Here is a 13,508-nt window from a genome sequence, read left to right on the forward strand (position 1 = left end):
AGCCATGGAATGATTAAGGTAGGAAAAGAAGAACCCCGGAATGGTTACGGTTGGAAGAGATCTCCAAGATCAAGCCCAACCCTGACCCGGTCACCCAGGACCACAAGAAGCCCAAAATTGGGAGTTTCTGTTCCCCGGCGCCGTCGGAGCCGTTTGGCTCCCCAAAATCCCTCTGGAATTTGTGGGAAGTTGGAATTCCATCCCTCACATGCCAGCCCGGCCTCAAATCCATCCAATGGCCCCAAATTTGGCTCTTCCAGCTCCAAGGAGCACCCGGGGCGGGTCCAACCCAACCGTTGGGCAGGCGGAGGGGCCCGGGGTCGGTAACCCCGACGCTGCCGGGGAACGAGCGCGACGGAAGGAGAAAACGCGGAAATTCCACCAAAAACGGCAAATGGAAGCTCCTCCCCCCTCCAATCCACTCAAAGTAAATTCCCACGGAAAGCTGGGATGGACCCAGACCCACGGGATTGTCCTGGAATGTCCCCATGGGAGAGGATCCACGGGAGAGCTGGTGACATCATGGATTCATCCCAAATGTCCCCACTGGAGAGGATCCACGGGAGAGCTGGTGACATCATGGATTGATCCCAAATGTCCCCACTGGAGAGGATCCAGGGGAGATCTGGTGACATCACAGAATGATCCCAAATGTCCCCATGGGAGAGGATCCACAGACGCTCTAGTGACATCACAGAATGATCCCAAATGTCCCATGGGAGAGGATCCACAGAAGCTCTGGTGACATCATGGATTGATCCCAAATGTCCCATTGGAGAGGATCCATGGGAGATCTGGAGACATCACGGAATGATCCCAAATGTCCCATGGGAGAGGATCCACAGGAGACCTGGTGACATCATGGAATGATCCCAAATGTCCCATGGGAGAGGATCCATGGGAGATCTGGTGACATCATGGATTGATCCAAATGTCCCCACTGGAGAGGATCCAGGGGAGATCTGGTGACATCATGGATTGATCCAAATGTCCCCATTGGAGAGGATCCACAGGAGATCTGGTGACATCATGGATTGATCCCAAATGTCCCCATTGGAGAGGATCCACAGACGCTCTGGTGACATCACAGAATAATCCCAAATGTCCCCATTGGAGAGGATCCATGGGAGATCTGGTGACATCATGGAATGATCCCAAATGTCCCATGGGAGAGGATCCACAGGAGATCTGGTGACATCATAGAATGATCCCAAATGTCCCATGGGAGAGGATCCAGGGGAGATCTGGTGACATCATGGATTGATCCCAAATGTCCCCACTGGAGAGGATCCAGGGGAGATCTGGTGACATCATGGATTGATCCCAAATGTCCCCATGGGAGAGGATCCAGGGGAGATCTGGTGACATCATGGATTGATCCCAAATGTCCCCATGGGAGAGGATCCACAGGAGATCTGGTGACATCATGGATTGATCCCAAATGTCCTATGGGAGAGGATCCACAGGAGACCTGGTGACATCATGGAATGATCCCAAATGTCCCCATGGGAGAGGATCCACAGGAGATCTGGTGACATCACAGAATAATCCCAAATGTCCCATGGGAAAGGATCCACAGGAGATCTGGTGACATCATGGAATGATCCCAAATGTCCCCATTGGAGAGCATCCACAGGAGATCTGGTGACATCACAGAACGATCCCAAACGAGCTCTGGAATGTTCCAGGGATGATCCCTGCCTGCCAAAGCCACTCCAAGCCTCCCGAGCTCCGATTTTGGAGGAAATCCATGGAAAAAAGGAGGAGCTTCCTCATCCCAGCACTCACCAGGGGCTGGAAAAATCCCTCTGGGGGCCGGATCCAACCCGGATGGGATCCAGGCCACAGCTCCCTCCGACATTCCCGGCCCTTCCAGGACATTCCAGGTGCCACAAATTCCCCAAAAACGACCCCAAAGCTCCGATGGATTCGTCCCTCCCGACGTTCTCCGGGTTCCTCTTCCCGGGAACAGCTGCTCCGCTGCTCTTCCAAGAAAAGAGGCCCAACCTGGGGCCGGCTCCAGGAGAGGCCGGGCCGGCTGCCGGAGGAGCGGCCGCGCCCAACGGAGCTGGAAAACGTTCCCAGGGAAATTTGGGATGTCCCCAAAAGGGTTTGGAGGCACCTCGGGACCGACCCGAGCCGGGTGGAGGAGGAGAAACGTCTCAGGAGGGAGAAATCCACAGGGAAGAGGGAGATCTGTGGATTTGGGAGATTTCACGGAGGGGGAATGATGTCCCTGCCTCGTTCCAGATGCCAGAAAAGTTCTGGGAAAAAGTTTGGAGAAGTTCTGGATCGGGGGGAGGGCAGGGGAGGGGGGATGGGGGCCTGAAGATTCCGGGGAATCCCGGGAATCGGGAGGGATGAGAATCTCCTCGGCTCAGGGGTCACATGGGAGCCGTGAGTCAGCGCCAGGGAAAGGAAAAACAAACATCAAAAATCCCTGGAAAGCCGAAAAATCCGAGAAAAAAATCAAATCCCCGCCGTGGTTTGGCACCTGCAGCTCCCGGGGAAAAGGCAGCGGAGACAGAAAAGCTGGAAAAGCTCCTGGAAAAGCTCCTGGAAAAATTCCAGCAGTGCCAAGGAGGCGGGAAATCCCCAGAAGTGAGGAGCTGTGTCCCAGAGCGAGGGGGAGGATCCCCGGGGGAATGTTTGCCTTGGCAGCCGCCCCGGCAGCCGCAGCGCTCCGGGGAAACGGGGGAGCTCCAGGGAAAGCTTTTCCCATGGGAAAGGGAGAGGGTGGGGGGTGAGAGCCAGGGTCAGAGCTGAGGGGGGATCCTGGGATCCAGGAAACCCCAGGGAACTCCAGGATGTGATCCCAAACTCCAGGAAGGGATCCTGGGATCCAGAAAACTCCAGGACAGGATCCCAAACTCCAGGATGGGGTCCTGGGATCCAGGAAACCCCAGGGAACTCCAGGATGTGATCCCAAACTCCAGGAAGGGATCCTGGGATCCAGAAAACTCCAGGATGTGATCCCAAACTCCAGGAAGGGATTCTGGGATCCAGGAAACCCCAGGACATGATCCCAAACTCCAGGAAGGGGTCCTGGGATCCAGGAAACCCCAGGGCACGATTCCAGGTTTGAGGACACAATCCCGAGCTCCAGGATGCGATCCTGAGCTCCAGGAGGTAATCCTGTGATCTAGGACATGATCCTGGGATCCAGGATGGACCCTGAGATCCAGGAAACCCCAGGGAACTCCAGGATGTGATCCCAAACTCCAGGAAGGGATCCTGGGATCCAGGAAACTCCAGGACATGATCCCAAACTCCAGGAAGGGATCCTGGGATCCAGGAAACTCCAGGGAACTCCAGGACATGATCCCAAACTCCAGGACACAATCCCAAACTCCAGCACACGATCCCAAATTCCAGGACGCAATTTCAAATTCTGGGACATGATCCCAAACTCCAGCACACAATCCCGAGCTCCAGGACACGATCCCAAACTCCAGCACACGATCCCAACTCCAGCACAGGATCCCAAACTCCAGCACAGGATCCCAAACTCCAGGACATGATCCCAACTCCAGGACACGATCCCAAACTCCAGGACACGATCCCAAACTCCAGGACACGATCCCAAACTCCAGCACATGATCCCAAACTCCAGGACATGATCCCAAACTCCAGGACATGATCCCAAACTCCAGGACACGATCCCAAACTCCAGGACACAATCCCAAACTCCAGCACAAGATCCCAACTCCAGGATATGATGCCAAACTCCAGGACACAATTCCAAATTCTAGGACATGATCCCAAACTCCAGCACACAATCCCGAGCTCCAGGACACGACTCCACATTCCAGGACATGATCCCATGATTTTACAGCCCAAAAACTGGGATTTTACAGTTTAAAAATCAGGATTTTACAGCCCAAAAATTGGGATTTTACAGTTTAAAGAACAGGAGTTTACAGCCCAAAAATTGGGATTTTACAGCCGAAAAATTGGGATTTTACAGCCCAAAAAATGGGATTTTACAGCCCAAAAATCAGGATTGTACACCCCAAAAATGGGGATTTTATGGCCCAAATTTTGGGATTTTACAGCCCAAGAATGGGGATTTTATGGCCCAAAATTCAGGATTTTGGGCCCACTGGGGAGTTCAACCCAGTCCTTGTCCTACTTCGGGAAATCCCAACCCTCTGGCGGCGTTTCCCTCCCGGGTTTATTTTTAAACCGTGGCCCCGTTCCGGCACCGGGCAGGGCCGGGTCGGGCTGGGAGGGGATTTGGGATGGGGGATTTGGGATTTGGGATGTTATTTATAGCCCCACAAGAGGCCACGGCAGCTGCTCCCAGCCCTGAGCCCAAATTTTGGGAGAACGGAGCCAAAATCGGCTCCGGACGCCGCTGACCCCGAAGGTGTGGGGGCACCGTGAGGAGCAGCGTGGGGGCCATGGGGTCAAGGAACTCCTGCTGACCCCAAAGCGGGATTTGGGGTTCCCCAAAAAACTTTGGGAAAAGCTCCCGACCCCAAATAGATTTGGGAAAAGCTCCTGACCCCAAAAATCTTTGGGAAGAGCTCCCAGCCCCAAAAGGCTCTGGGAAAAGCTCCTGACCCCAATTAGATTTGGGAAGAGTTCCTGACCCCAAAAAACATTGGGAAGAGTTCCTGACCCCAAACAGATTTGGGAAGAGCTCCTGACCCCAAAAAACTTTGGGAAGAGTTCCCGACCCCAAAAGTCTTTGGGAAGAGCTCCTGACCCCAAATAGATTTGGGAAGAGCTCCTGACCCCAAAAAATTTTGGGAAGAGTTCCTGACCCCAAAAAACTTTGGGAAGAGTTCCTGACCCCAAATAGATTTGGGAAGAGTTCCCGACCCCAAAAAATCTTGGGAAGAGTTCCTGACCCCAAATAGATCTGGGAAGAGTTCCTGACCCCAAATAGATTTGGGAAGAGTTCCTGACCCCAAAAAACTTTGGGAAGAGCTCCTGACCCCAAAAGTCTTTGGGAAGAGCTCCTGACCCCAAATAGATTTGGGAAGAGTTCCTGACCCCAAATAGATTTGGGAAGAGTTCCTGACCCCAAATAGATTTGGGAAAAGCTCCTGACCCCAAAAAACTTTGGGAAGAGCTCCCAGCCCCAAAAGGCTTTGGGAAAAGCTCCTGACCCCAAATAGATTTGGGAAAAGCTCCTGACCCCAAAAAACTTTAGGAAGAGCTCCCAGCCCCAAAAGGCTCTGGGAAAAGCTCCTGACCCCAAATAGATTTGGGAAAAGCTCCTGACCCCAAAAATTTTGGGAAGAGCTCCCAGCCCTAAAAGGCTCTGGGAAAAGCTCCTGACCCCAAATAGATTTGGGAAGAGTTCCCGACCCCAAAAAACTTTGGGAAGAGCTCCCAGCCCCAAAAGGCTCTGGGAAAAGCTCCTGACCCCAAATAGATTTGGGAAGAGTTCCCGACCCCAAAAAATTTTGGGAAGAGTTCCTGGCCCCAAATAGATTTGGGAAGAGTTCCTGGCCCCAAATAGATTTGGGAAGAGCTCCTGACCCCAAATAGATTTGGGAAGAGCTCCTGACCCCAAATAGATTTGGGAAGAGTTCCTGACCCCACAAAACTTTGGGAAGTGTTCCCGACCCCAAATAGATTTGGGAAGAGCTCCTGACCCCAAATAGATTTGGGAAGAGTTCCTGACCCCAAAAAACTTTGGGAAGAGTTCCTGACCCCAGAAGTGTTTGGGAAGAGCTGCTGACCCCAAAAGCCTCTGGGAAAAGTTCCCGACCCTAAAAAGATTTGGGAAGAGCTCCTGACCCCAAAAATCCTTGGGAAAAACTCCCGACCCCAAAAGTGGTTGGGAAGAGCTCCTGACCCCAAAAAAATTCAGGAACAGCGACAGACCCCAAAAATCTCAGGGAAAAGCTCTCAAAGTCCCAAAAATCTTCGGGAGGAGCTCCCGACCCCAAAACTCCGCGGCTCCAAGAGCTCCGTCGGAGGAGCGAGGGCGCGTCGGGAACTTCCCGTCCCAGTTTGGGCCGTTCCCATCCCAGTTTGAGCTGTTCCCATCCCAGTTTGGGCCTGTTCCCAGTTTGGGGCTGTTCCCATCCCAGTTTGGGGCTGTTCCCATCCCAGTTTGGGGCTGTTCCCATCCCAGTTTGGGCCGTTCCCATCCCAGTTTGGGGCTGTTCCCCATCCCATTTGGGGCTGTTCCCCATCCCATTTTGGGCTGTTCCCATCCCAGTTTGGGGCTGTTCCCAGTCTGGGCTGTTTCCATCCCAGTTTGGGGCTGTTCCCATCCCAGTTTGGAGCTGTTCCCAGTTTGTGGCTGTTCCCATCCCAGTTTGGGGCTGTTCCCAGTCTATGGCTGTTCCCATCCCAGTTTGGGGCTCTTCCCATCCCAGTTTGGGCCGTTCCCATCCCAGTTTGGGGCCGTTTCCATGCCCAGCCAATCCCATTATTCCTTTTCCTGGCACGGCCCCGCTGGCACTGACCCCAATCAGGAGAAAATTCCCGGGCCTGGGGCCAGAGCTGGAATCCAGCCCTGATCCCGAGGGCGCCCCGAGGAAATGTTGTGGGGTTGTCCCGGGCAGTTTGGGATGTGTTTGGGGTCGTTGGGTGCTGCTCTCGGGGTTTTTCCTGGATCGGGTTCAAAGAACCAGAAAAAACTCCCAAAGTTGGCAGAGATCCCTCGGGATGGGATCCAGGAGGGTTTGGAGGCACCTGGAGGGCTCTGCTGATCCCAAAATCCCCAAATCCAGCCAAAGTTTGAGTTTTGGGAATGGAGAACCCCGTGGGAGGAGCCACCTCAAAAAACGAGACCATTTCACCCCAAATAAACCCCAAAAAATCCCCACAGCTCACAGGGATGATTCCCAATTAAATCAGGGCTTTGAGGGCACCTGGAGGGCTCTGCTGATCCCAAAATGCCCAAATCCAGCCAAAGTTGGAGTTTTGGGACCGGAGAACCTTGTGGGAGGAGCCACCCCACAAGAACGAGACCATTTCACCCCAAATAAACCCCAAAAAATCCCCACAGCTCACAGGGATGATTCCCAATTAAATCAGAGCTTTGAGGGTACCTGCAGGGCTCTGCTGATCCCAAAATCCCCAAATCCAGCCAAAGTTGGAGTTTTGGGACTGGAGAACCCCGTGGGAGGAGCCACCCCACAAGAACGAGACCATTTCACCCCAAATAAACCCCACAGCTGACTGGGATGGTGCTGAATTCAATCAGGGCTTTGAGGGCACCTGCAGGGCTCTGCTCACCCCAAAACCTGACCAAAGTCCGGCACGGGAGAAACCCCGACCCCAAACACGGCTCCAGCCCAGCCCTGACCCAAATCACCCCAAACAGGGGTCCTGACACCCCAAACACGGCTCCTGACACCCCAAACAGGGGTCCTGACACCCCAAACACGGCTCCAATCACCCCAAACACGGCTCCATCACCCCAAACACGGCTCCAATCACCCCAAACACGGCTCCTGACACCCCAAACACGGCTCCAACCACCCCAAACACGGCTCCAGACACCCCAAACACGGCTCCTGACACCCCAAACAGGGCTCCAAACACCCCAAACACGGCTCCTGACACCCCAAACTCGGCTCCTGACACCCCAAACTCGGCTCCTGACACCCCAAACACGGCTCCTGACACCCCAAACAGGGCTCCAATCACCCCAAACACGGCTCCTGACACCCCAAACTCGGCTCCTGACACCCCAAACTCGGCTCCTGACACTCCAAACACGGCTCCAATCACCCCAACACGGCTCCAATCACCCCAACACGGCTCCTGACACCCCAAACTCGGCTCCTGACACCCCAAACTCGGCTCCTGACACCCCAAACACGGCTCCTGACACCCCAAACAGGGCTCCAATCACCCCAAACACGGCTCCTGTCACCCCAAACACGGCTCCTGTCACCCCAAACACGGCTCCTGACACCCCAAACACGGCTCCAACCAGCCCTGACCCCAATCACCCCAAATCCAGCCCCAGCACTCCAAACCCAGCTCCAGCACCCCAAACCCAGCTCCAATCACCCCAAACCCAGCTCCAGCACCTCAAATCCAGCTCCAGCACCCCAAACCCAGCCCCAGCACCCCAAACCCAGCTCCAGCACCCCAAACCCAGCCCCAGCACCCCAAATCCAGCTCCAGCACCCCAAACCCAGCCCCAGCACCCCAAACCCAGCTCCACCACCCCAAACCCAGCTCCATTCACCCCAAACCCAGCTCCACCACCCCAAATCCAGTTCCACCACCCCAAACCCAGCTCCAGTCACCCCAAACCCAGCCCCAGCACCTCAAATCCAGCTCCAGCCCCCCAAACCCAGCTCCATTCACCCCAAACCCAGCCCCAGCACCCCAAACCCAGCTCCAGCACCCCAAACCCAGCCCCACCACCCCAAACCCAGCTCCAGCACCCCAAACCCAGCCCCAGCACCCCAAACCCAGCCCCAGCACCCCAAACCCAGCCCCAGCACCCCAAACCCAGCTCCAGCACCTCAAATCCAGCTCCAGCACCCCAAACCCAGCTCCAGCACCCCAAATCCATCTCCATTTACCCCAAACCCAGCTCCACCACCCAAACCCAGCTCCAGCACCCCAAACCCAGCCCCAGCACCCCAAACCCAGCTCCAGTCACCCCAAACCCAGCTCCAATCACCCCAAACCCAGCTCCATTCACCCCAAACCCAGCTCCAGTCACCCCAAACCCAGCTCCAATCACCCCAAACCCAGCTCCACCACCCCAAACCCAGCCCCAGCCCCCCAAACCCAGCCCCACCACCCCAAACCCAGCTCCAGTCACCCCAAACCCAGCTCCAGTCACCCCAAATCCAGCTCCAGTCACCCCAAATCCAGCTCCAGCCCCCCAAACCCCAACCCCACCCTGCCCCCGAGCACAGCCCCAACGGTCGCTGACCACAGAACCCCACAGCAGCCGGTGATGGGGGAGATAAGGGGGAGATAAGGGGGGCCAGGGGCAGATAAGGGGGGTGAGGACACCCAGGGTGACCAGATAAGGGTGACAGGGACAGGGACACACCCAGGGGACCCCGGTGACCCCACAGGGCAGCGCCACCCCCTCCTCATTTCCTCGGGATCGGCCCCAAAAGGGGGAGAGGAGGAGGAGGATGGAGCAAAATTGATCCCAGAGAGAAATCCTGGGAAAAAATCCCAGAAAGGACAGGAGGCCACCCCCAAAGCACCCAAAACTCCCCCCAAAAGCACCCAGATACTCAACACCCCCAAAAGTCCCCAAAACCACTCCAGACAGCCCCAAAGCCCCCAAAACTCCCCAAAACTTTTCCCAAAACCCCCCCAAAAAACATCACCAAGAAAACCAAGAACGTCGCCCAAGAGTCAACGCTGACTAAAAGTCAACACCAACACCAAGACGGAGGAAACACCAGAAGAGCCAAAAGCAAGAGTGCCATCATCATCATCATCATCATCATCATCAAGAGAGAACCACCAAAACCACCACCAAGGGAGCATCACCAGGAGAACCAAAACCATCACCAAGGGAGCATCACCAGGAGAACCAAAACCATCACTAAAGGAGCATCACCAGGAGAACCAAAACCATCACTAAAGGAGCATCACCAGGAGAACCAACAGCATCACCAAGGGAGCATCACCAGGAGAATCAAAACCATCACTAAAGGAGCATCACCAGGAGAACCAAAACCATCACTAAAGAGCATCACCAGGAGAACCAAAACCATCACCAAGGGAGCATCACCAGGAGAACCAACAGCATCACCAATAGAACCAACACCACCACCAAAAGAACCAAAACCACCACCAGGAGAACCAACATCAGTGCCAAGAAACCAACACCGTCACCAAGAGCCAAGAACAACTCCAAGAGTCAACAGCAAGAGACCCATCACCATCTCCAGGTGAGTCAACATGAGGAGAACCAACAGCAAGACAACCAACATCATCACCAGCACAACCAACATCATCACCAGCACAACCAACATCATCACCAAGAGAAACAACACCAAGAGAGCCAATACCATCACCAAGAGAACCAATATCATCATCAAGAGAACCAACACCAAGAGAAAACCGACACCGTCACCAAGAGAACCAACACCAAGAGAACACCAATATCATCAGCAAGAGAACCAAGAGAAAACCAACATTATCATCACAAGAATCAACACATCACCAAGAGAACCAAAACTATCACCAACACAACCAACACCAACACAACCAACTCATCACCAACACAACCAATTCATCACCAACACAGCCAACTCATCACCAACACAGCCAACACCAACACAACCAACTCATCACCAACACAGCCAACTCATCACCAACACAACCAACACCAACACAACCAACTCATCACCAACACAGCCAACTCATCACCAACACAACCAACTCATCCCCAACACAACCAACTCATCACCAACACAGCCAACTCATCACCAACACAGCCAACACCAACACAACCAACTCATCACCAACACAGCCAACTCATCACCAACACAACCAACACCAAGAGAACCATCACCAACACAACCAACACCAACACAACCAACACCAAGAGAACCATCACAAACACAACCAACACCAAGAGAACCATCACAAACACAACCAACACCAAGAGAACCATCACAAACACAACCAACACCATCACCAACACAACCAACATCACCACCAACACAACCAACACTAAGAGAACCAACATCATCACCAAGAGAACCAACTCATCACCAACACAACCAACACCAACACAACCAACATCATCACCAACTCAACCAGCTCATCACCAACAAAACCAACTCATCACCAAGACAACCAACTCATCACCAAGACAACCAACACCAAGAGAACCAACATCACCAACACAACCAACACCATCACCAACACAACCAACACCAAGAGAACCAACATCACCAACACAACCAAATCATCACCAACACAACCAACATCATCATCACTACCAAGACAACCAACACCAACACCAACTCATCACCAACACAACCAACTCATCACCAACACAACCAACTCATCACCAACACAACCAACATCATCATCACTACCAAGACAACCAACACCACCCCAACCAACACCATCCCCAAGAGAACCAACCCCCCCAAACCGTGCTGGTGCCACCACCGGGCGCGACCACCAGAACCCCCTGAACCGGCCCGGCCCGCGCGGCGCCGCCGGCACTCACCGGCCTCGTCGTGCGCTTCCATGGCCACGTCGGGCTCGTGCCGGGCCAGCGAGGAGAAGAAGTCCGGGGGCTCCTCCCTGGGCTCGGGCCCCGCGCCCGCCCGCTCCCGCTCCTCGGCGCCGCCGTAGAACGCGTCCTCCTCCAGCCGGGTGCCGGGCGGCGCCGCGCTCTCGGCGCCGGCTTTGGCGTCCTGGAGGAAGGCGGGCTCGGGGCCGGGCTCGGGGGGCATCAGGAGGGCTCCGGCGCCGTCGCCGAGGCGCTGCGGGAAGGGCGGGACGCTCTCCTCCATGCCGCGGGGCCGCGGCGCCGCGCGGAGCAGAACGCGGCGGCGGCACGGCGGGGACTGCCGGCAGAACCTGCGGGGAAACGGGAGAGTGAGACCAGGGAAAGGGGCTGGGGGGCCAAAAGTCAACAAATGGAAAATGTGCTCCTCATTGCTGCTCCACCGAGGGAAAACGGGGGGAAAATGGGGAAAGGGAAAGGGGCTGGGGGGCCAAAAGTCAACAAATGGAAAATCTGCTCATTATTGCCGCTCCACTGAGGGAAAATGGGGGAAAATGAGGAAAGGGAAAGGGGTTGGGGGGCCAAAAGTCAACAAATGTCAAATCTGCTCATTATTGCCGCTCCACTGAGGGAAAATGGGGAGAAAATGGGGAAAGGGAAAGGGCTGGAGGGCCAAAAGTGAACAAATGGCGAATCTGCTCCTCACTGAGGGAAAATGAGGGGAAAATGGGGAAAGGGAAAGGGCTGGAGGGCCAAAAGTGAACAAATGGCGAATCTGCTCCTCACTGAGGGAAAATGAGGGGAAAATGGGGAAAGGGAAAGGGGTTGGGGGGCCAAAAGTGAACAAATGTCAAATCTGCTCCTCACTGAGGGAAAATGGGGGGAAAATGAGGAAAGGGAAAGGGGCTGGGGGGCCAAAAGTGAACAAATGGCGAATCTGCTCCTCACTGAGGGAAAATGGGGGGAAAATGAGGAAAGGGAAAGAGGTTGGGGGGCCAAAAGTGAACAAATGGCGAATCTGCTCCTCACTGAGGGAAAACGGGGAGAAAATGAGGAAAGGGAAAGGGGTTGGGGACATCAAAAGTGAATAAATGTCACCAAATGTCACCTGTGCTCCTCACTGAGGGAAAATGAGGGGAAAATGAGGAAAGGGAAAAGGGGTTGGGGCACCAAAAGTGACCAGATGTCACCTGTGCTCATCCTTGCCACCCCAGTGAGGGAAAAAAGGCAGAAAATGAGCAAAGGAAAAGGGGCTGGGGACACCAAGAGTCACCAAATGTCACCTGTGCTCCTCACTGAACTCTACTGAGGGAAAATGGGGGGAAAATGAGCCAAGGAAAAGGGGTTGGGGACACCAAAAGTGACCAGATGTCACCAAAAGTGACCAGATGTCACCTGTGCTCATCCTTGCCACCCCACTGAGGGAAAAAAGGCAGAAAATGAGCAAAGGGAAAGGGGCTGGGGACACCAAGAGTCACCAAATGTCACCTGTGCTCCTCACTGAGGGAAAACGGGGAGAAAATGAGGAAAGAGGGAGAGTTTGGGGGCACCAAAAGTGACCAAAAGTGACCAGATGTCACCTCTGCTCCTCACTGAACTCTGCTGAGGGAAAATGGGGGGAAAATGAGCCAAGGGAAAGGGGCTGGGGACACCAAAAATGAACAAATGTCACCTGTGATCCTCACTGAGGGAAAACAGGCACAAAATGAGCCAAGGGAAAGGGTTTGGGGACACCAAAAGTGACCAGATGTCACCTGTGCTCATCTTTGCCACCCCAGTGAGGGAAAAAAGGCAGAAAATGAGCAAAGGAAAAGGGGCTGGGGACACCAAGAGTCACCAAATGTCACCAAAAGTGACCAAATGTCACCTGTGCTCCTCACTGAGGGAAAACAGGGAGAAAATGAGCAAAGAGGGAGAGTTTGGGGACACCAAAAGAGACCAAAAGTCAAATCTGCTCCCCTCGCCACCCCAGTGAGGGAAAAGGGGTAGAAAAGGAGCAAAGGATCCCAAAAGGTGAGAATTTAAACAATTCCAGGGAAATAAAGATCCCAAAGGTGAGAATTCAAACAATTCCAGGGAAATAAAGATCCCAAAGGTGAGAATTCAAACAATTCCACTGAAATAAAGATCCCAAAATCACTTTTTCCCCACCTGAAAAGTGGGAATTAAACCAATTCAGGTGAAATAAAGACCCCAAAATCCCCTTTTCCTGCCCCAAAAAGTGGGAATTAATTCCAGAGAAATAAAGATCCCCATATCCCCTTTTCCTGCCCCCAAAAAGTGGGAATTAAAACCATTCCAGTGCAATAAAGACCCCAAAATCCCCTTTTCCTGCCCCCAAAAGTGGGAATTAAAA

At 54.0% G+C, this 13,508-nt stretch overlaps 1 protein-coding gene across 1 annotated transcript in view; it reads right to left on the minus strand.

Moving 5' to 3' along the window:
- The window catches only part of LOC311164473 (protein Wiz-like), a 69,201-nt gene that overhangs the window by 44,812 nt on the left and 10,881 nt on the right, over nt 1–13,508 (minus strand). Inside the window, 1 exon segment of the mRNA XM_084223945.1 lies at nt 11,150–11,505. Coding sequence (XP_084080071.1) covers nt 11,150–11,438 — 289 coding nt within the window. The 5' untranslated portion in view covers nt 11,439–11,505.

Source organism: Fringilla coelebs (assembly GCF_963513975.1).
Source record: "Fringilla coelebs genome assembly, chromosome: 32".
Taxonomy (NCBI): domain Eukaryota; kingdom Metazoa; phylum Chordata; class Aves; order Passeriformes; family Fringillidae; genus Fringilla; species Fringilla coelebs.